This window comes from Halichoeres trimaculatus, unplaced genomic scaffold, assembly GCF_033239565.1.
Source record: "Halichoeres trimaculatus isolate MK-OKI-2021-1 unplaced genomic scaffold, fHalTri1.1 fHalTri1_scaffold_19, whole genome shotgun sequence".
Lineage (NCBI taxonomy): Eukaryota > Metazoa > Chordata > Actinopteri > Labriformes > Labridae > Halichoeres > Halichoeres trimaculatus.
In genome coordinates, this window is record NW_027437197.1 from 3945023 (window position 1) to 3972075 (window position 27053).

The 27053-nt window shown below is 41.0% G+C and overlaps 1 protein-coding gene across 1 annotated transcript in view; it reads right to left on the minus strand.

Moving 5' to 3' along the window:
- Positions 1–22954, minus strand: part of LOC141808374 (radixin) — a 45341-nt gene extending 22387 nt beyond the window's left edge. The window contains exons 1-2 of the mRNA XM_074694933.1: positions 22741–22954; positions 10749–10849 (exon numbers count right to left, since the gene is read on the minus strand). Of these exons, the coding sequence (XP_074551034.1) occupies positions 10749–10760 (12 nt within the window). The 5' untranslated portion in view covers positions 10761–10849; positions 22741–22954. The remainder of the gene's footprint in view (positions 1–10748; positions 10850–22740) is intronic.
- Between the last annotated feature and the right edge of the window lie 4099 nt (positions 22955–27053).

Sequence of the window (27053 nt, forward strand, 5' to 3'; positions counted from 1 at the left end):
AGCCAGCTTTCCAGTTCAACCTAAAGGTGACGGTAAAGGTTTAGATCAGGGCTCTGTGCAGGTCGGTCCGGGTCTCCAGCTCCTACCTGGGACAACCTTTCACTGTTTGTCCACTGGGGAAGAAAATTCAGACTAAAGACATGTTTCAACGAAAACAGGGAACCTTTTAATACAAGGATGCGCTTTTAAAAGGTTCCTACTGTTTAATACCACAACTGTATCACATCATTGTCTGATGATGATGATGGGCGAGTACCGATACCAGGTATCGCTAACGGGCCGGCCTTTTTTCAAGGTACCAGTACTCGTGAAAGCTGCCGATACCAGCAGCTAAAACTCAAGGAAAGAAAATCTTACATCAAGCAAGTCCTCCTGGCCAGTTGTTGCTGCTACTTGCTGCGGTTTAACACCACGGGAAATATGGGTCAGGTCCACGTCAGAAAACATGAATTAACCAGGGAAGGTTAAACCTTTATACTTTGCGCTTGAGTCAGCTTTAAAAAATACCTAAACTCTGACAGTTTTTAGTTTTATTGTGCACTTTTGGTATTATTTCTTAATATTTATTTAAAAACAAACATCAACTCAGAGAGAGTTGTTTTTTTATTTTGGACTTAATGTCACAGGAACCATGCTGTCTTTGATCAAAATGATCCATTAATCTGAATTTTATGTATCAAAAGTACAAGAAGTATCAGTACTCTGTACTTGGTATCAGTGAGTACTCAAGAGAGTAAGGATGGGTACCTTTCACATTTGAAACGATAGGGTACTATTGCCCGGTACCTGGCAATCGGTATCGGTACTCAACGGTACCATTTTCCGGTACTTTTTGTGTTTATGTGGTAAAAAATATCATTTTAATAAAATTCAACAATAATTAAGTCTCAAATACTTTAATTAAACATACTTTTTTCTTCATCATATTCAAAACTTGCAATGCTGGGTTCATGTCCAGCATGGAAAATTGCCTACTCTTCCTCTCCCTCACAGGTACAAGGATGGGTTAGGGTACCGAAAGATGGAACCTTTTGGTTTTACGTGAATCGGTACCCAGTACTTTTGATAGAATTTGGTTGGTACCCATAAAAGTACCTAATTCAGTACCTATCCCTACAAAAGAGAGTACTCGCACTGGTATTGGTCTGAAAAAAAGTGGTGTCGAAAATCCCTAGTAAGTACTGAGTACCTTGCACCTCCCAAGAAATGGCAAATTGACCAGGAACTTTCCTACAACTTTACTTTACTGGGGCTAAGGACTTTGCCAGGACCAGGAAAGTTCCTAGCACTAGGAACAAAGTTAAAGCTCCACAATGTGCTTCCTCTTCAGGACTTTACAAAGTCCAGGAACTTATCGATGAAAAGTACAGTTCCAGATACTGGAAATTTCACCATACCAAGAACTTTTCCGCAAAAGTAACCAAGTTGAAAACACTTAAATAGGTCTTGAGATAAAATTTGTTATGATTTGGCGCTGTACAAACAAAGACTGACTGATTGATTGATTTGTTTCTTTGCTTAAAGACCAGAAACTTTCTTGGACCATGCAGTGGAAACACCTTGCAGAACTGTCTCTTTGCTTAGAGTCCAGGAACTTTATCATAAAAGAATGTAGAAAATAGTCAAAATGGTGGGTTTGTTTGTCCTAATCAAAGCCAGAATAATGGATGACTGTGGAGCTCAAACACTTGTAGTAATGTCTAATTCTCTAAATTACACTGCCATAAATCCCATGAGCCTAGCTTTAGCTGAGAACATAAATGTTTTATCCTGATGCTTTAGCTATACTTTGTTTTATTACATCCCCGTAAAGCACTGACCGAGTAGCAGGAGGTCAGGCAGAGGAGGAGGAGAGGAGGGAGGGATGCTGAACTTCACACTCTCCCTCTAATTAGATTTAGTGACTTGGATAATTCCCATTATATAAATGAAAATGGCCCTCTGAAATATTTAAAGCCTCCAGCACGGGCTCGCTGCTCCCCCCTCCCCCAGCTATCAGCCCCCTGAGACTCCATCACCAGGAGGGGCAACATGTGCAAAACGCAGCAATAAATCAATAATGTACGATGTGCCACCGCATCTCACACCCCGGATTATCGGCCTGAGGCTTACACATTCAAAAACGAAAACAAGAGTCTGACCAACATACAGATACTAACCTACACACACCTACACACACACACACACATACAGGGCCTCAGGGGAAACACTGACCAAAGCATATGGGAAATCAATACATCTTCCTAAAGATTCTCCAGCAACATTTGACCCTCAGGGTGTGAGTGTGGAGGAGAAGAAGGATTTTTTCTGCATTGTCTCCATGTTTGCTCTTCTTTCTTTGTCCTCTTCCAGCTCAGGAGCATTATTCAGGACTAAAGCTTCACTCATGCATGTTCAACGAAATCGAGAACGACTGAAAAAGTCGGTCAGAAAAAAGAAGACAGTCTTTCTCTTCAATTTTCCTTAACTCAGCGTGTGTGTCATATATAAAAACGTTTCTTCCAGGTGTTCCTGAAATCTTGGGTACAGGAAAATGGAAATGGGGCATCCTACAAACCCACAGGCGACCCAGAAAGAAAATCATCATCCAGCTCTTTCACACAAATTTACAAGACTGTCAGAATAAGTCCAGGGTTCCTGCAGACTTTGGCAGACAGACGTGTTTTGAATCCAAATGTGTCTGGAATGGACCGGCAACCCAGAAACACGATGATGACTGAATCCGTTGAGACATTTATTGTGAAATTTTGAGATAATTAACGGTAGGATTCAGTTTGGGCCAAGAAATGTTTCTGAATGCAGAGATTGTTGACGTTTTGAGTATGTGAGATTTGTTGATTTAAGGCTCAACTCAAAAAGTTGTTTTCACATAAGGCTTCGATTTGATTTAAAGATGCTATGAGGAGGATCTGTTTTAATTGGACTGCCTCGCCACCTTCTGGCCTGCAGTCTCTGCACACTGTCGTAATGACTTTTAGCAAGGCATGTGTTTGTTTTAGGATTTAAAAGAGGTCAGATGGATACAACTTTTCTTTGTTCAAGACAACTTTTTACCTGGTACAACGTGCTGAGGTGAGGTACTTATCAGTGCAGTTACATGGTGCTACGATTTGAAATGTGACATCAAGCAAACAATGTAGTAGCCAGCTATATGTAGTGCTATCGGCAGCCCCATGCTCTGATGTACCTGTAGGCTAACGTGGCAACAAACTAACCAGTCATCTACCAATCAGAGCTAACGTAACCTCACTCTTCATTTTATTGATAGACTCTCAAGTTTGAACAGACCACTGCAGAATAACTGCTGACAGTGGGTTGGAACCAACATTAGCACAAACAGTTTAGCCCTTTTAGCTTTTAGCTCGTGCTCTATATCTCTCCTGTTTGTCTGTCTTCTGCTCTTCTGTCCTTTTTCTGTCTGACAGTTAGGCTTCAGTGTCCACCATCACTACGAAATTAATCACAGAAATCGTTTTCAGCAGAGAAAAACACAGATCTCTCGTCTCACGTCTAAACTTTGTCAGCCAGCGTGGTGTTGTCATAAACTGCATTTCCCCCAAGCAGATCAGTTCGATTCGTCTCAGTATGGCAGGCATTTTGTGGCGTTTCCACTATCCCATGACAGATCCCCAAATAACTAAGATGGGCCATCCCACTTTTTGGGACCCTTTGGGTTCCCCGTACGGGTTCCAGAATAAACCGCTCCATTCTAGGAAGGTGTAGTTACAACACTGCAGACCATTGGTCGGTTGAAAGAATCGTCACTTCCTGTGTGTGCGGCTGTACTTGTCCTGACTGGATTTATTAGCGGGGTAAACTGTGTCGCGCTGCTACGACGTCACACTATTGTTTAAGTGCTGCAGCTTTTCAGCATCCGGCTTACACGCTGCCTACCACGAGAGGGCACAGTTTGCTGCGGAAACGCAAACAGGGTCAGACTTAACTGTACCAAACCGTGCCAAACCGTACCGAACCGAACTGGACTGCTTGGTGGAAACGTGGCAATAGAGACCTAGACGTGCCGTAAATCAATCCGGTCTTGCCAAACTTGATCGGGAGGCGAAAAAGTAGGATTTTGAAATGACCTGTAACCTATAATACTGATGCTAGCAATCTCATTTTAATGTGTGGATTTTGGTCAGGCAGATATCTAGAAGGGAGACTTTTTCTAGATCACTTAGAAACTCCTCACGATCCTCCTGATTATATCCAAACTTCCTCAAATTGAGATGCATGTAGGTATTTTTTTTCTTTTGGCTTTGTCTAGAACTTTCCCACTAGCTCCAAAAAGAGAAGCTGTGACAGTTAAACTGGTAACCTACTGCTGCTAGTTTCTGAAAATATCAGCGCCCGGTCGTCCTGGTTAACAATAGACGTGCTGCAGCTGAATCCTGGGAAAAGATAACAGTGTCTTGGCATTTCCTCCTCTTAATTTGATTCAATCACCTCCTGTTTGTCTGGAGAGCCTGCAGACACACTGCCCCTTTGTACAATCCTCCTTTGAACAAGACGTGAGTATCAGGAGGGACACCGGAGTGTATGTTTGAGGTGTTTGTACACACAAAAACACCATTAAAACACAGCCTCCAGCAGGAGGTTCGATCCGGTCCAGGCTCACTGTTAATGGTCTGCCTGAGGCTGCCTGGCTTGTTAAATCCAACCAACAAAACGGAGGCTCTTTGTGGCTTTCACGGTGGTTTATGTCTCACCTGCATAACTGCCGATGTGTTTTCCATCTGTATAATCTGACTTCATTTTCGACTCACTAATGGAGCTAAGCAAGCTTAAAGCACGCCTACAGGGGCCACTCATCTTCATCCCTAAATCCAAAGTGACACTGAAGTGTTTCCACGTCAAAAACAACCAGAGACGGAGCAGTGAAAGGCCTGATGTGTTTACTGTCCAACTGCAAGGCTGAATGTCAAAGCTCCAGTCGAATGTAACCGGAGTGGGAGTTCCCCTCGAGGGCGGCAGGGGTGTCATTTTTCTGGACGGGAGACGAACAAAGTGGCCGTCAATCAGTCCTCTCGCAAATCCTCTCTCATCCCTTTGTGCGCCGTCTCTCTTCCCTACGGTGTGTTTCAATAATCTGAGCTTCACTCATTCGGTTCAACTTTCTCTTTTGCTTACTCTTGTCAAGTTTCCCTCTTGCTGCACGCTCATGGGCTTCTGTCTCTCTTCTCATGGTAGTGTTTTTACACAGTTCCAACTGTTTTTAGAAAGTAACTGTATCGTTGAAAAGGGCCAGGCACAGCACTGAGTCTGCACTCTTGAAAGTGCATAATGACGTTGTCCTTTCTGTTGATGCTTAATGTCCTGTTGTCTTAGTTTTGTTTAAAACAGTGGGTCAGTCAATCCTCTCGTCTCTTCTTTATCAGTGTGCTAGTGTTCGTGGTACAGCGTTGAAATGGTTTGAGTCATATCTGACAAACAGACCTTTCCTCCTCTGCTGCCCCTTTGTTCTGTGGTGTGCCTCAAGGCTCCGTTCTTGACCCTTTATTGTTCTGGCTTTATATTTTGCCTCTAGGACCTATCATAGCCAGGCACAGCTAGCCTTTCACTGCCATGCAGATGACCTGCAAATCTATCGTCTCGTGTTCCTTAACAAAAATGGGGCTCTTTAAACTAGGGATGCACAATTTATCGGTGTGAATATCGGTATCAGCTGATATTTACTCAGTAGCTGCCAACCATTTTCAGAGCATCTTGAACGATCTTTCAATACCCAAATAATATTGTTTTTTCTGACTATGTAAACACCAAAACTACCTGAGAAGAGTGGACTCTCTTCTTTTATGTCTCTCTTCATGTTTTTGATCCAAAAAACGGACAAAACAAACTTTTTTGATCGCGTTCATCTCAGGCGCTCCATCCTTTCATCCTCTCCATGATCGTCTTTTCTCACAATTGCACCGCTCTTTATCTCTGAACTGCTGCAACACATCATCTGTGTCAAGTTTTTTTTTTCTGGACCTATATCGGTATTGGTAAATTTTGGTTATCAGACATAATAGCAATATTAATATCGGATATCGGTATCAACGAAAATTTTTATATTGGTGCATCCCTACTCCAAACCCAAACTGACTGCATTGCAGACGATAAAATGCGACTAGAGAAAAGTTTTCTGCAAATGAGGGCGTCTTATCCCTGCTACCTCTTTGATATCCAGCTGCTGCTGTCTTAATAATTCCTCCTCCACCCCAGCCTTCTCCTATTAAGACTCTGTATGTTTCCTATTGATATGTATGCATCCTTTTAATCCGTATGTACGGGGTTTTGCTAAGAACTCTCTGGAAAGCTCAGGCTGCTCAGCTAACCCAGGGTGTTCTCTGAAAAGCAGAGCTTTAACGCCAATTCTAACTGTATCTATTTGGTAATAAAGGGTTCAATGTATGACGAGAGTGTTCCTGACTGAACTAAATGAAGATAAAATAGAGTATGTCCTGTTTGGTGATTCTGCACTCTGACGGTCTGTCTTTTAAGTTGAGTTCTTCTGTAAAGAATCTTGGAGCCACCTTTGAAAGTACTTTAAAATTAGACAGACAAATTGACAGGGTGGTCAGGGCCTGTTTTTATCAGTTACATGGTTTAACAAAGGTAAAATCTTTATTAAATCGTATGGACTTGGGAAAAAACCATCCATGCTTTTATCAGCTCAAGACTCAACCAATGCAATGCGTTGTACGTTGATGTCTCGGAGTTAGGGATGGGACCCTTTCACATTTGAAATGGTATGGTACCGTTGCACGGTACCTGGCAATCCAACTTTCAGTTCATTTTTTTGTCTTTATGTGTAAAAGCTCTTCTTTTTTTCCAATTTAACAATTTATTCTTCAATGTATAACCTTGCAATGCTGTGTTCATGTCCAGTATGGAAAATCACCTACTCATCCACTCCCTCACAGTCACAAGGATGCGTTTAGGTACCTTAACATGGTACCTTTTGGTTTTACGTGAATCGGTACCTGGTACTTCTGACAGAATTTGGTTGGTACCTATAAAAGTACCTAATTCAGTACCCATTCCTACTCTGAGTCGTCACTCTCGGACTCAGGGTTTGGAACAAGCTGCCCCCTAAAATACACACCACCACTGACTTTGAGCTTTTTAAATCCAGGCTTAAAACCTATTTATCCAGACTGGCTTTTAACATACAGTAAAGGGGTGAGATATTCTTGCCATTTTTGTTGAACAGTATTGTATTGGTCCCCTTGTGTGTTATAAAAGGCTCTACAAATTAAAGCTGATTGATTGATTGATAGTATATTTTCCATCTATGTTGTCCACTCCTTTCTGATAATCTATAACCTTCACATCTTTCACACAGACGTCCTCTGTGGAGACTGGAGGTGAAAAATCTGCAGATCCTCCTCCCAACACATCTCAACCCCTCTGATGTTGTTTGTCTGCTTTGATGAGCTGCTCTCATCTTCTTCTCCTCATTTCCATCACCTTCTACCTCTCTCTTCATCCTTTTTTTCCATCACACGTTCCCACAGTCTCTTTCCAGGAATGGAGCCTGGCCTAATTCCCCATTACTCTGATTGATAGACCGGGGGCTCTGTGCGATCGCTGGCTGGCTGTAGATAACGCTGTAAGCAGTCAGGATGTTTGCTACGGGAGGCAGGATTGTAAACACTCTGAAAATACGAGCGTCAGATCCCGGCTGACCTCTATCAATCTATTTCTGGTTCATAGGAGTATTACAGTCAGCTGATTAGTGGCTTGAAAACATAACTGAGGCTGTTCAGGTGTCGCAGCGAGGGACTTTTTCTGCAGGTCAAACAGAAATAATCTGAAATAATCTGAAGTTGTCAGACACCAACACGTCCTGCATGTCCCCGCTCCCCCCGAGGTGAAAATATAGTAAAGGTAATGTAACGATGGCTTCACAAGCCTCAGCCTATAATCCTGTTATTTAAGCTGCAGCACAAACTCAGTCCGTGTATGTGTGTTAGTGTCAGAGCAACATGAAAGCTCCCACTGTCCTTCAGTCCAAAAATAGAGCGGAGAAAGCCCTCTTTGTGTTTCTCCTTTCAGCAGACGGCGCAGACCCACAAAGTGAGCGACTGTTGTGTTCCTGTGTGAGCGTGCGCGCGCTCACTTTCCCAAAACTCTGCACTTCTGTAAAACATCACATCTGAGCAGGAGGGACGATGACAGAGTCTGGGCCCTCTTTCAAAACGGATTTAACGGTTATGAGCCGCACAAAATCATTTCATTCTGTGCTTTGGAAACAAACAATGCTCCTATTATTACTTTTTTTTTCTTTTTTTACCTTTTTCTTATCCCTGCTTGAAATCCATCCTGCACTGACAATAAACCTGATTTGAGCCAGAAATGTAACTTCCTGAGTTCGTTTTAATGAGAGCAGCTCAGGTTCTGTTGAACATTTGACATGTTGGAATAAACGGCATAAATCAGTGGTTTTCAGAGTGTTACGTGCACCTCCCCTGAGAGTTGCACTATAAAACACTGAAATCTTATCAAGTGTTTTTGTCTTATTTTCAGTAGAAAGTGTTTTTTAGACTTAATATGAGCCACATTGACCTGACCAGTGCAGACAAATGTCTTGTTTCAAGTTATTTTAAGACAAAAATGAGGTCTGAATTGCTGTAACATGTAAAAAAAATCTGGTCTTGTATTGCGACATTATTCTAGTTTTAAGTAATTTTCTCTTGTTCCATTGGCGGATTTTTTTTAACTTGATACAAGCAATTCAGACCTCATTTTTGTCTTTAAATGACTTGAAATAAGACATTTTTCTGGGCTGATAAGTTTAATGTGGCTCATATTGAGTGTAACGAGACAAAACACTTGATAAGATTTCCGTTTTTTGGTGCATGCCAGAGAGTTTCAGGAGAGGTGGAAGGAGAGGCACAAAAAAAAAAAAAAACAGGTCCAAACAGCCAGATCCTGGTCTGACCAAAAATGATGGTCTTGATCTAGACCAGGGATCTCAAAGTCGTGCCATGGAGGGCCAAGAGGCTTCAGGTTTTCTTTCCAACCAGAAACTCCACCGGCTGATTTCACTGATTACCTCACCTTCAAGCAGAGAGCAGGGACTAATCAGTGAAATCAGCTGGTGGAGTTTCTGGTTGGAAAGAAAACCTGCAGCCTCTTGGCCCTCCATGGCACGACTTTGAGACCCCTGATCTAGACCAAACGGGACCCTGATCTGGTTCATTCCCAATGTGAAAGCATTATTTTGAAAGGTTTGGACCTTTTTACCGTTGACAGGAAAAATATTGAAACTTTTCAAGTGTTCTCCAAAAGAATGTAAGAGGAAAGGTATGAGAGGACTGGTGTTGGAAATAACGGCATTAAAACTAGAGGTGTCCAAGTCCGATATTGATATCGGTCTGATATCAGCAAAAAAACAAGTATCAGTTTCGTATCGAAATGCATCTAAAATCTCCGATATCATCAGTTTTTGTTACTCATTGGTTAATAATAACTGGGTCAGTTTTTCCTCATACCTACTGTTGCTGATTACTTTTCTTTGTTTGAATAATATCACCTAATCAAGCCTTTTCTAACATGACAGACATACTACAGCATAAGTAATAAAAGTATGCATGTTTAATGCTGATATCGTATCGGATTAATATCGGTATCGGCCAATACTCAATGCTGCAGTATAGGTATCGTATCGGAAGTGAAAATGTAATATCGGGACATCCCTAATTAAAACTGACACTGTTACTTTTTCCAGTATCAAGTAATACAACTGATAACTACTTCAAATGGTATAACGCCGTTACTGTGTATCGGACCTGACTCGCTCAGCCAGGAACAAGAGAGGAGCTGCCAATAAAATGTGGGAAAAGCATCAGACATACAAGTAATGACAAGAACGATCATCTTGACGCGTCTTTAATAAAGAGCTGATGCTAAAGTCAACTTTTCAGCAACAGATGTCACACAGCTACCTGTGTGTGTCTGTGTAACCTCAGTCAGAGAGGATCTCATGCAGCGTCTTTGGATTAAACCAACTCCAGGGAGGGGGGTGGATCCTTTTTTAAGGTTTGAATTTAAGGCACAAGTAGACGACTTGTTATGACTTGAAAAAAATATTGGAGATGGCAGGACCAGACTTGAAAATAAAGGTTTAATCTGGAGAAATCATAAATCGGGAGTGGAGCCAGAGACAAGGTAAAAAAACGGGAGAATCCCTCCTAAATCAGGAGAGTTGGCAGGTCTATCTGACCTGGATCGCTCAGCCAGACACCGGACAGGAGCTGCTAATTTCAGTCTGTGGGGTTAAAACTGGTGTTTTCAGGATGAGAAAGACACTACTTCAACGTCAGAGATGGAAAAAGCAAGAACAGATAGAGCAAAACTTGCTCAAAAACTGGATTCTTCTGCAAAATTAAAGGTTTTTCAAAAAAGTAACGCAATAATTACTTTCCGTGCATGGTAACTCATTACATTTATGAAGAAGTAATTCAGTTGCTTTTTTGGGAAAGTAGCAAGATAACTAATTACTTTTTTAAAGCACACTCCAAGCATGTAGCTGATGATGATATGTAGTTTCATCATGAAAGGTCTGTTGGTCCGTTTACAGTAATGACAGTATGAAGCTGTAACAGATCGAACCAAATGAGCTTAATGAAACAAAAACAGCCTTTTATTCTGAAAACCCGCAGCGTAAATACCACCTCAGATATGTCGCCCTGAAGATAAATCATAAAAACCTGCAAGAATACATTGCAGCACGGGCGATCATTGTGTTAGAAACTCACCGGTTTGGGCATCTTTCTCCTCTCTCCGCCCGTCCCCCTTTGCTGACAGAACAGAAAGAAGTCGTCCTCCGTCTTCCTGCCTTTCTCCGGGGCACCAGCACCTGATGACAAAAACAAAACAAAGTCAGCGCAGACACGAGACTGAGTGCAACATTCAGGCTGTAACACCTGCACATCTGTCCCTGCACTGGTCTCTCATCGTTTCTCTTTTTAATCCAACTTAAACGACTAAAATCAAAGGTCATAGAAAAGTCAGAAAACCCTGGATTAAGATCAAAACTGAGACAGAAAGAAAACTGCACTGTTAGAAACTGAAGAAGTGTTGGTGTTGATGCAGCAGATGGAGCTGATAAAAGCAAACTAACAGTTTTCTTCAGGTTTATATTTAAGAAAAATAAAACATTGATGTCTTTTTATGAGCAGCTTTCAGCTCAAACTTCCAAACCCTGCGTCTCTAAGAAAAACAAAACAACAGGCATGTAGGTCACGTTGCCAGAATCTGTCTCTGTTTCCTCAAACTTTGCTGAATCACACACAGAAACCGTCGTCTTAACAGCTGCTCCCACTCTGCAGCGCCACAGCTACGGGCTGAACAAACCCTCCTGTGGGTCCACCTGAAGTTTGAGCGGCAGATGTGAGTCTGGACTTTTACCAGCAGAAAAACAGAAGATGCTTTGTTTGGAAAGACTATTGTGAAACGGAGCGGGCAGAATGCGAGACAGAAGAAGGAACAGGCCGTCACGGAGAGAGCTGAACCAGAATCTGAGAGGAAGGAAGGAAAAGACCGAAAATAGAGAAGTAGAAATCAGAGAAACAAAAAATATCTCTTCTTTCTTCTTTCTTCCTTTCGCAGAGTCTTCAGCAACCTTTGACCTGCTTACTCAGATTATTATCTGGACACTGAGGGATTAGCTTGTTAGCTGAATGACCAGAATCTGAAAAAGGAGAGACTGAAGGTGTCCCATAGGTGTCAGATCTTTGAGAAGTGCAAAGACAGAAATAGACTCTCTCAAGTGTCGGCGCAGAGAATGAAACCGGCTCAATCAGGAGCTCGAACGGGCTTCGTCTGGGGGCGGGAACCCACCTGAAAAAAGTCCATCCTGCACCGTACAACTACGATACACCAGACAAGGTGTGCTGAGGAGTACGCCTGGTTAACAGCATTCCTACTTCAATATCTAAACAGACACAGGAAGGAGTGCATTTCTTAAAGATGCTATGAGGAGGATCTGCTTTAATGTGACTGCCTCTCCACCTTCTGGCCTGGAGTCTTACATTCGCGGTCGTAAAAATGTGAAAGTCAACTTTTTACCAGATACAACACGACGAGGTAAGGTATCTATCAGTACAGTTATGTAGCACTGTTGTTTAAAACATGACAACCATACCATTTATAGACTAGATAGCATGGCTCCGCCATTTATCATTGTACGCCAGAGTCTGCGCAGTAACTGTGAGGGATTCTGGGAAAATCTAAGTGGAGCCGAGTGACAAAAATACTCATTATTTGTTTCTTTTGAGAGTCTAATCACTTCTTGACTCTACCTCCCGACATATTTTACAATCCCCCCAAAAAATACACAAGAACAGCAGCTGTCAATCATCGTTAAACGTTCCGTAAAACCTCGTTTTTTACCTCGTATAACTAATGAAAATGAAACTTTTCAGAAAAAAGAGGACTTGGATACAAGACAGCCAAATGACATCTTCAAATCACCACAACAATCAGACGTGAGAAACATTTCTACGAGGTGTATTATTTTTTTAAAGTTTGACCACAGCCCATCTGGGATGACTGGGGAGATGGATTTTTGACCTATACTGCAGCCAGCCACCAGGGGGAGCAGTTTTTGTGGCGACCCCACTTTAAGTCAAGCAAGAGGACATCCATTCTTTAAAAAATCTATGGCAAGGGTGGCCAACCAGTCAGAGACCAAGAGCCATAAAAATTACTGTGCTACAACAAAGAGCCACATCACACACGAGGTCTTACACACACACTTCCTCTCACACATAAACAAAAGGCCAAAAAAAGAAAATCAATACATTTCCACCTATCTATCTTTAGATAAATAGGTAGATAGATAGATAGATAGATAGATAGATAGATAGATAGATAGATAGATAGATAGATAGATAGATAGATAGATAGATAGATAGCTATGAGCACATGAGCGATTGAGAGGAGCACATGTACAGAAGAGAAACCGAAACTTAAGTATCAATTCCATCACCCAAGTATTGATCAATACTGATCCCAACATAGGCATCAATATATCAATATTTTAGATTGATCAGCACACCACTTCTCATAACTATATATAAATCTATATTTTTCTTTTTATGAATGGATCGAAGAGCCACACACTAAAAGGCAAAGAGCCACATGTGGCTTGCGAGCCACAGGTTGGCCACCCCTGGTCTATTGTGACAACAAGCAAATGTTGGGAGTTTTTACCATATGTCAGTAGCTGGCTAAATGTAGCGCTACTAGCAGCCTGGTGCTACGATGTATCTGTAGGCTAACCTGTCAACAAGCTAACCATCAGTTCATACAGTAGTTAAGTAGCCGTCCATACCAAGCGCTCACAGCCCGGTGCTCTAAGGCCCCGTTTACATGACGCCGAAAACGGTCGATTCCGCAAACATTTCGTTGCGTTTTGGCCTTCCATTTAGACGAGACCACGTTGCGTTTTCAGTGAAAATGCAAACTTTTGAAAACGCTCCCCAGAGTGGAAAGATCTGAATCCGCTCCTCCATCCAGCTTCGTGTAAACACAGAGCGGAGCGTCTCAGGGTGAAACGCTGACGTCACCGCATGCGCACTCGCAGTTTCAGGTGAAGGCTCCGCGCTCAGCCACATTTCCAGTTGGCGGTAATGCGCGTTATGGTTGGATTGCCGACCGTCTCACACAACAAAACAGCAGAAAAAGAAAGAACAGAAGAGGAGACTTGTCCTCCTGGAGTCATATGAACGCGGATCGTTTTCACGCCGTCCTCATGTAAACGCGGGTGGCTTTTGAAAACGCAAAGGAAGAATCGTTGCAGGAGTCTCCGTGTAAACGGGGCCTAAGACATGTCTGTAATGTGTAATGTTAGTAAATCCTGCTGGTCATCTACCAAACAGAGCTAACGTAACCAAGTCTGACAGTCAGGCTCCAGTGTCCACCATCACTACAAAATTAATCACAGAAATTGTTTTCAGTAGAGAAATACACAGAACTCTCTTTTCTTTACTAAACTTCATCAGTCGATGACGTAGAGACTTGGATGTGCCATAAATCAATCCAGTTCTGCCCGACTCAATCAGGAAGCTAAGAAGTAGGATTTTAAAATAATCTATATTGGTGCTGATAATCTCATTTGGTATGTGGAGTACATTGAAGTGAAACTTTTTTAAGATCACTTTCAAAATGATTCTGCTGCATCTTTCTGCTACACCGCCTTACAGGGGTAGAGAAACAGAAAGGAGGAGCAGAGGAGGAGGTGGCTTCAGGTCAGTATCGATCCCTCGTGAACCAGAGCAGTGGTTGATTACACAGGCCTGATAGTATCAGCGTCATTTCTAATCGATGCAGAGCAGCATCCCGTTCACTGTCACACCTCCAGAGGTTCCCTGCTCCGTGCGGCTGCAGAATCCACACAGCCTGAATGTGCTGTTGGTATAAAAACTAATAAAAACCTCTGTGTGAGTCACAGCGCTGCAGCTCTATCAGGGGAAGTCTCTGGGCTCAAAGCTTTGAATGGAAAATGGGGCGACTTATTAAAACTTAACACACAGCCTGAGCGAGTTCATCCCCGGGTTCTTCCTCTGCACTTCTCTCACCTCTCCAGCTCCTTTCATGTGTTTCCACATTAACACCTTATCAATGGAGAGATAGTCAGGACCGGAGTGATGCATTATGGGAGGGAAGGCAGAGAGCAATGGGAGAAGCACATAAGAATTCAAAGCCGGTCTTGACCCATATACCTGCAGCCAGCTGATAGGTGAAGACGCTGAATACTAAACTCGCTCACAGCCGCAGCTGAAGAAAAGAAGAAGTGATGAGTCTCACTTTCAAAGAAACACAGTTTTATTCCTCCATGATAAAAGTTTTAGGATAAGTTATGACAAAACTTTCAACTTTAGTGTCAGGTTTTTTATCCTGCACAGACACAAAGTCTCAGTTCCACAATTCACATCATCACAACGATGAACACATGATTTTACTTTGAAGCCTTGATCTTCTCTTTTCAGGGGCATTGTTCCTCTGGCTGGGTGATAACATCTTCTGCTCCACATCCTCAAAGGTGAAAGTGATTTCCATCTACAGAATTTAATAGAAGCTCCAGGCCTCTTGGAAACATGTGACCTTCGAGCCCACACACACACACGCACACACACACACCAAGGGGTGACCTTTAAAGTGTGCTGTAGCTGAAAGCATCCGGAGCTTTCCAAAAACAACACCAGTCTGCTCCGTTTCACAGCCCACAAAACCTCATGAACCAGAGTGTGTGAGCCTTGAGGGGGAGTGTGTGTGTGAGTGTGTTCATTCAGAGGGTCCCCCCTACAGCAGATACAGCCTCCACGTCACGGTTCATTCAGAAACACACCCTCTTTCTTTCTCCTCATGTTTTGTCTAGATCAGAGGTCTGCAACCTTTACTTTCATAGGAGACGTTTTCCCTCAGATCACCTGGATTAAAGTCGTTTCAGAGCCACAAAATCTACTTTATCTTAACACTAAAGAGAAAGTGTAAGACATTCTATACATAGTTAAACTCTAGTGAAAAATTAGCCAACAAAAAGTTTGGGGAATTTTTAAAATTGTGACGTCTATGGTTTCTTTTTTTGGGGGGAATAAATTTGCAAGTATTTTAAAAGATATTTTTTCCCAAATATTGAAAAAAAAGTCATTAAAAACAGAAAAAAATGTCAAAAAACTATTAAAATTTTTAAAAAACTGCATAAAATAAAGAGGCTTAAAATATATTAAAATTGGCACAAAAAATTGTGATGTCTAGGGTTTCTTTTTTTGGAAGAAATTTGCAAGTAATTAAAAAAATATAAATCATTTTTTCAAAGATTAAAAAAAAAGATGAAATTAAAAAAAATATATATGTCAAAAAATGTAGAATTTTTAAAAAACAAAAAACTGCGTAAAATTATGCGGTGTAAAAATATATAAAAATGTGCAAAAATTGTGATGACGAAGTTTCTGTTTTTGGACAAAATTTGCAAGTATTTAAAAAAAATATATACTTTTTTCAGTTATTAAAAAAATGTTAGAAAAATGTTGAAATTAAAAACTGCATAAAATAAAGAGGTGTAAACTTATATAAAAATTAAATATCTAAATTAAAAAAAAAATGCAAAAATATAAAAAAATATAATACATGTGCATACAATTTTTTAATAAAGAAGTTACAAAAAATTTGAGAAACTTAATTATTTTTTAAGAAATCCAAATTTTGAAATAATTCTTGAATTTGTCAGCATATATTGATATCGCTCAACTCATCATTTTAGTTGTTTGCCAATTTCAAGCATGTATAAGCTGGCATGTTTTGCCCACACAGATTAAAATCAGTATTTTCTTCCAGATTAGTCTTTTTGTAGATGTAGTTATCTTCCCAGGGCTGTAAAACTTGAGGTTAGCCACAGGTGCATGGAAAGTTGGTGGGCTGTTGATGTTGTAGGAGGTGAAGTAGAGCGGTGGCAGGCTTTATTGACAGATGGGATGAAGATTTAGTTCAACTAAATGTTAACACAGGATTTTATTTAGTGTCAGTGTCTTTAATCATCAATACTCTCTGTAAGAAAAATAACAACTCTTTATTTCAATATTTTTTTGAATCCACAAGGAGCCACTGCAAAGGAGTCAAAGAGCCGCATGAGGCTCCAGAGCTGCAGGATATAGATCAACAGATCAATATCAACTCAGTTCTGCCTTTTACAGAGCGTGCAGCGCTGCTGAGGTTTTATGAAGTGCAGGCTGTGATGATTTATCACTAACACACACAAGCTGTTGTTGACCGTCATGTTTTGATGTGTAATGAAAGACTACTCCTGTTTTGTGTCTCACACACACTAAAACAGAACTTCCAGCAGATGTTTTAACAGCAGGAAACTACCAACAGCTTCTCTTCACAACAAGGCCGTACATGTACGAGCGAAGAGCCAACTGATTCCTCCCAGAGGGTGAGGAGGAGAGAGTGTGAGAACAAATGGCTCATTTAGGGCGTGAACTAAAAACCACAAAGACACAAATCCAAGAATAAGGAATCATAATACTTAACCACTCATCAAAAGAAGTAAATATTTGCTTGTGATAAGTTATTTTTGTTGGTAAGGGTCTGTTCTGGGAGTTTCTTGACAGAGGCGGGGAGAGCACACCTCTCTTCTTTCAGGGGCATACATGGAAAGCCATGGCAGGGAGAGCAGCAGCAAAGACAACGCTAAGAGTATATTCTAAAAACAGTATTCACAATATTCTGAGTCATTTTTTACACATTGGAAACTAAAAGCAGCGAAATAAATAAAGAGCAGGATGCTTCAGCCTCGTGAATATTCATCACATCCATCAGGAATAATCTCATGACTAAACAGACGTTTATAAAACAGAGTCAGACGCTCTGAACAGCTGTTAAAATGAATGGAAATGTGAGAAGAATGACATCACCGCTCCCGTCTGCTCCAGCAGAGCTCACACTCCATCCACGCTGACGTACCAACGCACGGCGAGTTCAGCTCAAGGACACGAAGCCAGAGCAGCGGGTCTTACCTCAGACCACCACACTGCTCTGCATATGAAGGTGAATCTACAGGAAACAGTTGATTTTCTGCATAATTTCCAACAGATACAGAGAGATCGCACTCAGACAGGAGACGACGAGCGGCTAAAAGTGACAGAAGCCGAAAGAGAAACCAGATCTAGTCTGTCAGGGAACCTGGCTGTGAGGAGGGTTGTGAAACTAAAGCGTTTTCTCCCAGACACCAACTGATACAGGCCGTGTGGAGTTTTTCTGCAGGATTCATTTGACTCTCAGTCGACCTGAAGCTTCATTTACTGATTCATAACGTCAGGAATCACCTGTAATCATTTCAGGCAGTGAAAAGTGACACATTTCATTATCATTTACGACACAGAGCCGCGCTGGAGACGGACTTTATGAGTCGGCAATCATTGGAGGCTTAACTCAAACCTCGCAGAGTTATCTTCACTAATCTCCTCAAGTTTGGATATAAAATCATCCAAAAGATGGTTTTTCTTTCAAATTATTCCAAACTTTAAAGGTTAACTCAACAGAGTGGGAACATTTAAAACATTAAAGGCGTTAGTCAAAAGTCAGACTTGTAACGGTGGTTACCAAAGTAGAAGTCTCAACTGCACATTTCATCAATTATTGTCAAAGTCTAAACCAGGATGACGGCAGTATCAGCGACTGCAGATTAATTGTACTTGTATATAGCTGGTATTTCTGCTAATCAGCTAAATTATGTATTTTTTGTTAGTTTTTATTATTTTTCGTTCTGTCAAATTAGTGTTTTCCCACAGCAGGGTGTCTCCCATGCTGAGATTTTGGGGGTTGCAGGCTAAACACTTTGGGAACCCCCAATTTATGGTACCAATTAAAGGAAATGTCCCACTTTAAAATAGAAAAGAGCATCTAGTATCCTAAGTAGCAGTCAAAGAAGCTGGTTCTTATAAAAAAAGTTGCTTCTTATGAAGCAAATTGGCAATCATGATGTGTTTTAGGATGAAATGCAAAAGTATTGTTGTGTTTCGGCTTCTCATTTACATGGAAATGGCGTTTTAGCCGACCTAAGACAGAAACGAAAGTGGAATTTTTTCACCATTGCTGTGAGTTTTTAGTGGAAACGTTGACGTCACGTATTTTAACTGTGGCAACTAAAATTGCCATGCATAAACCGGACAATAACAAGAGTAACCATGGCTGACTGCTGAACCTGCTGACTGCCTTTCAACTAAGCCCACCTCTGCTTTCAAAAGACTCTTCTGTCTATCGCCAACTGCAGGCCTGGCATGCAAACTGCGCTTCTGTAAAAATGCAGATTATTTTCACTGTGTTTTTACCATTTCTTTACCGTCTCTGAACATTTAAGAGCAGCAACTCTTGGTCAACATGATCAATTACATCAAATACAGAAAATTGTTGACGTGGGAATAGAAGCATTAACCTGTCAGAGCACTGATTCTGTTGCTAAATTCAAACACCAGTAAAAACATGAGGTGACATATCACATATGTTCACATGGGCATGAAAATCGAAAAAATGAAGCATTTAAATCAATATTGAATCCAATTGAAATGAATAGAAAATTAATCGAATCGCATCCTAAAAAACTGAACCAAAATCGAATCGGAATCAAATCGAAATCGAAATCGAATCGAAATCAAATTGAATTGATTCAAAATGGAATTGAATCAAAACTGAATTGAATTGATCGGAACATCATCGAACATTAATCGAATCGCAACATAAAGAATTGAATCGTATCAAATCGAAATTGAATCGATTTTAAATTGAATTGAATCGAATTGAAAATTAATCAAATCGAAGACTAAAAAAATCGAATTGATTCGAATTGGTGAGGTTCTTAGCAATACCCAGCCCTACTGTTTACACATTGTTATTCAAAGAAACAGAGAAGAAGAAATTCACATGAGTTATGGTACTGGGAGCACGGAGGATAATCAAAGAAGATGACCCCAGGCTTTCCTAAGTTTGGGAACATTTTCCCTAAAACAAATTGATGAAACGCGTTGAGAGCCAACTGTTTCAAATCAAACTTTCCCTCCATGGCAGCGAGGTAAAACAGGATCCAAATATGATGTCAAATAATCCTGACTAATCGGGAAAATAATCAATAGATTATTGGACATACAAAATAAACATTAGTTCCTGCCCTGAAGATTTTAAACTAAGAAAAAAGACTAAACATTAATCATAAGAGGTTTTGCTGAGACTAGAATCAGGGTTTAGAGTCAAAGCAGCCTTAGATGCTGCTGAGCTAAACCAGTAGCCCCCATTAGTCCTCTTAACACTGACAGGGGGGCACTTTAAAGCCTCTCTCAGACTAAACAACAACCACGAGCTGCACGCTTACAGCACAAACCTCTACCCCTGATGTGTGAGTGATGATCAAACCAAGAGTTAAACTGATGACTTCACTGCTCAGCTGGACGTCCTCAGAGCAAAACAGCTTCACGGTTCAACTCTGACACACTGTACGCGTTACTTCTGCATGCATGCACTTTTACAATACACCGAATGATCACAACGGTTATTTCGGGCACATTCACTGTCGTCTCATCTTTTCTATTTCAGGGGCTGACCCGGCCATGCAACCATCGCTGACCGAACAGAACTTCAGAACCAAAGCCAGAGCCAAAACAGAGCTATGCAAACCCAAACTTTAACCGTGCAGCAGGACGTTGACACGTTGCTGTTTCAGACCGTCTCACAGAGGCAGCTGGTGTGTGAAGAAATGCTCAAGATGCAGCCAACTCTGCCAGTCTGGGGGCTCACTTTTCTCAATTAATGTGTTGGTTCGCGTGTGCAAAATGTTCTAAATTTGTCTCTGCATACATTAAACCACTTCCTGTTTAACTCGCACTCGAGGGTTCTCACGCTGCTGCACAGGAAGGCGTCATTTTTGTCTTTTAATACCGAGGAATAAGACTTTTTTCATTTGTCAGGTGATTGGTACGGTGGCTTGCAAAAGCTACCACACAAATGCAAAAGCTACCACATGATTGCAAGAGCAAAAAACAGGAATGCAAATGCACAAACACACAACAGAAGTTAAAAAAGTTCGTTATCCCAACAGACACAGAAAAGTTGCTAAAGTAAATGAAAAAAGTAAAGTAAAGTAAATTGTTTTTTTGCTGATATCGGGACCGATATCAGATATCAATATCGGACTGGGACACCTCTATTTTTAACTTCAATTTTTTCTATTTACCGGAAAAATGTGTCATCTGTTATTTAGCTTTATGAATTAAAAACGTTAGCATAAAAGCTATATTTATCACATCTGGAGGTTAAAAAAGAAAACAATAATTACCTACTGTCACAACTTTTCTGTGTCTGTTAAGAAAACTGTCCTCTTAAGTTCTGGTGTGGCTGCACTTTCGTTGTGTTGTAGCTTCTGCATTTCTGTTTTTGCTCTTGCATTCACGCTGTTGTTTTTGCAAATCGTCTGACACCGACAGGCCACCGTAGAATGTGGCTCATATAAAGTCTAATTAGATATTCTTTCACTGAAAATAAGACATCAACACTTGGTTCAGTTCCAGTTTTAGCAGTTTGAAGTTTCTTTTTCCAAAAGTCTCAGAGCAGAAAGTGTTTCTCTCTTTCACACAGGTACCAAGTTAGAGATTGGTGCACAACAGGCACAGATACAAACACTAGACCTAAAGGTTTTGTTCCCCAATAACTGCACACTTTTTCTGGCTGGTAATTTCTAACTAAATCCAACTTCTCTCCTAATTTATTCCTAAAATTTTTCAAACACCCTAACTGTGTTTTAGGACCTGAAAAGTTAGCTTAAACTGACTTCACATTTGCATTTTGGTTGCACAGAAACATTCTCCTCTTTCTCCACAGTTTGCTGAAGTGAAACACACTCCTGCTCTGATGTGCAGCCATGAGATGATTCAACAGGTTAGAAAATATAGCGCTGCTGAGAGAAATCCAAAACCCGCCGTCAAAGGTAGGCTATCTCATGTCATGATGCACGTCGAGCCTCTTTCTCAAATGAGTTGTAATTTGGTCCCGAGAGGGGGCGGGGCTTAGAGGAGCAACAGGAGGATTTGATTGACGTGTTCTAACAGCCAATGAGCTCACTCTGCGAGCGTTAATGAGGCCAATCAGAGACCTTTAAGTTCCTTGACGCGGACGGAGCATCTGTTTGTGCCAGATGGAGCGCAAGCATCATGAGCGGAGTGGTATTCAGGACGCTTATTTACGCGGAAATGTTAAACAGGTCTGGGGTTCCACGCTGGAAACTCGGCGTGGTTTCCACGACGGAGGGTACAGTCACCACAAATCAGCCAAAAAGTTGAAGAAGGGGCTGAGTTTACTGTGAAAACACGAACCAATCCCTCTTCCCCTTGTACACATGAGTGTTTTAGCACATTTACCAGTGAGCAAGACAGCAGAAAAAAGGCGCAAAGATAACGGAATTCAAACCAACCACGAGTGTGCGCATTAACAAACGAGCAGGCGCAAAAACAGCCTCAGTGTCAACATGCTGTTCGTGTTTGAGCAGCTGCTGCTTGCTTCACTGTAACTCAAAGAAAAACTGCGCCGTCAGCACAGCGGCGACTCGCTGCAGAGTTGCAAACGGCGCAAAAACATTGTTTCCGTTTGGAGCTTCACAAAAGTGCAGCGGAGCATTTCTAAGGTGACAAACAGCACCAGGACTTCACGTTGGCGCGCAGTTCCACCTTAAGACTGCGCGTAAACGTGCTCGTGTCTTTTGCATCCATGCATTTAAAACCTGGAGCATCAAATGTGTCTTAAAACAACGTGAAGATTTGTTTGCAGGAACGTAACTTGTTCCAGCAGCAGCCTGTGAACCGCATGCACCTCCTTCCAGAAAGAAAAAAAAGGGGACACGCATCTAATTACCCTGCCTGCTAATGTAAGCTCTGCTCTGTTGCATAACATTTGTGACACACAGCACCCCAGCGCGAAGTGACACCCGTTAACTCACCCGTCCTCCCGTCCCGAAACGTGCAAGAAGCCGGCAAGAAACTGAGGTGAGGCACAAAGTGAGCCCCACGTCGCCCCACGCTGCCTCTACCCTTCCTGTCAGATAGGTGTGTGCTGTGGGAGAAGTTGTACAGCTACGCACTCGTTAACGGGCCCGCGTTCAAAGCCCGCTATGCGCTCTCCAGCCAGGAGAAGAAAATAAATCCTCCCTCATCTGAACGGCTTAAAGGAAGGAAGGCAGGCTGAGATGAAGCCGATCAAACTCACCTCTAACGCCCGGCGGCTGCGCTGAGGAGGATGTGTCCAACTGTCACCCTCCCTCCAGCTGGTACTTTATATATCCACAGCGAGTAAAAATAGAGCGTTTCACCTTCCCGTCCTCTGCGCTGTTTACCGGACACGGTGCGTACCGACAGTGAACAGTGATACACTGCTTCTGCCACGACCGGAGAGAGGTACAGACAGTCAATATGGCTGACGAACTTACCGTGCTGAGGCGTGGTGAGCGGAGTCCTGCAGATTCACCCCCCTCCCTCACCCCGTCACAGAAAGTCTGCAGAGCTGCCTGCAGCGGGGTCCCAAACTTTATCACACCCAAGAAGGAGACGTTTTATAGCCCCGTAAACCGACCTCAGAAGACCTGCTGGGGGACTCTTTACGTTAAATACTCACATGCTAACACTGAACAGCTTGTGACGCGCCGTTCAACTGCGTAAAGAGACGCACAGAAAGTAAAACAGAAAGGTTCAGCTCACAGATGGAGCAAATATCACAAAGTCTTCAATTTAACAAAACACTCTCTCTATAATACATTCAGATGATGCTTTATTTCAGCAATGAAACCTTTCTACATGGAAATACATTTAAAGAAAAATTTTAAATCTTCAGTTTCACAATATCTAGTCTTTAAAATCCTCTCTGACAGGAGCAGAGCTTTGACCCTGTTTTTCACTGACATACCCCTCTTTAATTCACAGCCTCTCCTTTGAGTCCCCTTGATGTCTCTTTTCACTTTGGGTTAGGCCACATTTCAACTAAAACACTATAAAACTTTTTTTGTTAAATATTTTCGCAGCCTACCATGAGATTTGCTGGTTAGTTGCAGAAAGTAACAAAGAAGGTCTAACTGGAAAAAGTACCAATACCTCTTTAACAGATAACTAATTACAGTTCTGCAGTTTCATTGAGCAGACACTTTTGCCCAAAAATATAGAAAGTGAAAATCTAATTTGGTGCGACAAAGTTATTTTGCTGCAGGTTCTGCCATACAGTACAAGAAAACTGATTTATTTTTATTTAATTATTGACTTTTTACATTTTTATTTTTTCATTATTTTTCCATTATAATAATTTTAAAATTATGTTTTTTAAATATTATTGATTTATTATTATTAATTTATTATTATTATTATTATTATTATTATTATTATTATTATTATTATTATTATTATGTTTTTAATCAAATTATCATAACTTTTTGTTTGTTGTTTGCTAAAGTGAAATCAAAACTTCACTTCTCTAAAAATTATAAATATTTTTATCTTTAAAATATATTTATTTTAACAATAATAAATAATAATAATAGCAATAATATTATTATTATTATTTATAATAATAATTCTTATTATTATTATGTCATTTAATTAAACTATTACTTTTTGTTTGTTGTTTGTTAAAGTGAAATCAAAACTTCACTTCTCCAAAAATGAAAACGTGCAGAAATCCATTTGAATATAATAATGATAGAGACAAAAAAAAATGTCGAAGAACATTTTATTTGACATGTATTTGTTTAATGTGATCCACAGGCTTCTGTTCACATGAATGAAATGGGTTTGTGACCTGCAATGCAGCCAGCCACAGGGGGCGCTCTAAGAGCCCTGGCTTCACTTTCAGGGGAAAGTAACACCGTCAATCTTCATACGTCCTCAAACAACTGGATCAGCACGGTGAGTGTGGCAAGTTTTGTTTTAAAATGAAAATGTAACGCTGGCAAAGCCTCAGTCTCTGTTTTCCTGTTGTGTGATTCCTCGTCTCCATTTCTATGTAAAATCAATCAAGACCTGTGAGACTGCAAAGAGTTAAATCCACAAACAAACAAACAAAATGTTTGTAGAGGAGCTCAGATAACTATGTTGGGACTTTGAGGACTTTCTGTTCTCACAGTTTGATGTCCATGAGATGAAACCACAGAGTGTAAGTGTGAGAAAGTCACTGCCCTGACCACAGACTGCTTTACAACATGTTGTAATGAGAAAAACAACAAACAAATGCAACATGTGTTAAAGTCGTACCACCCACTGTAGCTGTACATGTCAGAAACAGAAGTTCCTCCCCGGCTGCAGACAGCTCCTCACCGTGTTGTCGTAAAGGGGAGCTCCATAAACAAACATATCACTCACTGATCTCTGGTGTTTTCTCTCCGCCTCGGCACATGAGTCGCTCTGCCCGTCTCCATCTCCTGAAACAGCTCTTCATTCATCACCGCCTGCTGATGAGGCGGGATGGAAATAGCCGTGTTGTGAAACAGAGCGGTGTGGTTGTGAGGAGGAGAGATGTGTCATCTCTGAGCTGTGAGTCACCGGCGTGTTAGCCTGCCTCAACCTGCAGTCATGACGAGAAAAACACACAGCCGGACACAAGATCTGGAATCTTCTGGAGCCGCTCTGAGGGACTGAGTGATGATCTGAGTGATGATCTGAGTGATGCTGAGCTGGAGCCAACACTGATGAACAATAACTGATCAAATAATCAGTTAACTGCATCCACATGGAGCTGAATGAAGCCACATTTAAAGGGACTATCTGTCAATTTGAAAACTTTTATCTGCTGAGGCCAGCAGCAAAATTTTTATTTTCTGAGCCTCTGTTTTTTTCCCATCATCATAACAAAATATGATATGGTTTTCATCTCACTTTCTGTTATCACTCCCTGAATATTAGCTGTGAAAACAGTAAAGACGGCTGTAAACCTCCAATCCAACACCTGCCCCCTCACCTGCATTACAATTACACCTCCTGACAGTCTCCTCCTAGATTTTCAGATGATAAAATTATATAAAGCATCACTCCACGGCTCCTTTTATGGGCTAACATGTCCTAGAATAACTTTAATCTCTCTTAAATCTCTAAATATGTCATGTCTAAATGTTTTTACAGCACATATCAGCACTAACTTTCACACATTGTTTTGAAGGACCTAGCTCACTACATTCACACACTGACAACCAGATTAATGTCAAATTAAAAGGCAATTTGGAGCACAGAGTCTTGCCCAACAACCTCGAATCTCAGACTACTCATTCTACCACAGAGCCAGTGGTTTGGTTGTTGTTCTGGCCAAAACTTGTGCCTAAGTGGCCTCCTTATAGCCAAAACACATGCTAAAAGAAAAGCACGCTTAAGTGCCCTCTTTTGAGCCAAAACGTGCTAAAGTGCCCTCGTTGAAACAAAAACTTTTGCTTACGTAAATCATACTCAAGTGTACTCTTCAAAACTAAAACTCATTCTTAAGTAATGAGTGCTAAAGTGCCCTCAATAAAACCAAAACTTGTGTTTTAGTAGATCATGCTGTCCTGATATAACCAAAACTTACGCTAAAGTAACATGCCCCAAAGTTCTTCTTCGTAAAACCAAAACTTGCGCTGAAGTAATGTGTGCTAAAGTGCCCTTTAGGGACCAAAAATATTTGCTAAAGTGCCCTCTATGGAGCTTTAATGTATGCTAAGGTGCCATCATTAAAGCAAACACTTGTACTAAAGTAATATGTGCTAAATTTCCTTCTTCAAAGTCAAGACACATGCTAAAGTAAAGAAAGCTAAAGTGCCCTCTAAGGAGCCAAAACATGTGCTTAAGTGCACTCATTAAAGCAAAAAACATTTGCTTAATTAAAGCATGAAAAAGTGTCCCTATATAATCAAAACTAATGCTAAAGTAGTGTGTGCTTAAACTGTCTCTTTAAAACCAAAACTTAAAATAAAGCTTTGTGAGCTAAAGTGCCTTTTTGGGAGCCAAAACATTTGCTAAAGTGCCCTCCATGGAGCCATACTGTGCCAAAGGGCCCTCTATAAAGAAAGTAAAGGAGTAAAGTAATATGTGCTAAATTTCCTTCTTCAAAGCCAAGACACATGCTAAAGTGAAGCAAGCTAAAGTTTCCACTAAGGAACCAAAGCATATGCTCAAGTGCCCCCATTTAAGCAAAACTTTTGCTTAAACTTTACTTGTGATCAGAATAAATGCTGAACTGAGAAATAGCTCCTCTTCGGGTGATTCTTGAGAAGTGTATTACCAAAGAACTGGAAGAATCTACAGTAAAGTATGCAAAAGTGTCCCTATTTAACCAAAATTTATGCTCAAGTAATGTGTTCTAAAGTTCCCCTCTTTAAAACCGAAAGTTATGATAAGGTAATGTGAGCTAAAGTGCCTTTTCTGATGCCAAAACATGTACTTGAGTGCCCCGTATGGTGCCATAAATTGTGCTTAAGTGCCCTCTTTACAACCAAAACTTGTGCTGAAGTAAAGCAAGCTAAAGTGCCCTCTTTGGAGCCAAAAATGTGCTAAAGTGCCTTCATTGAAGCAAAA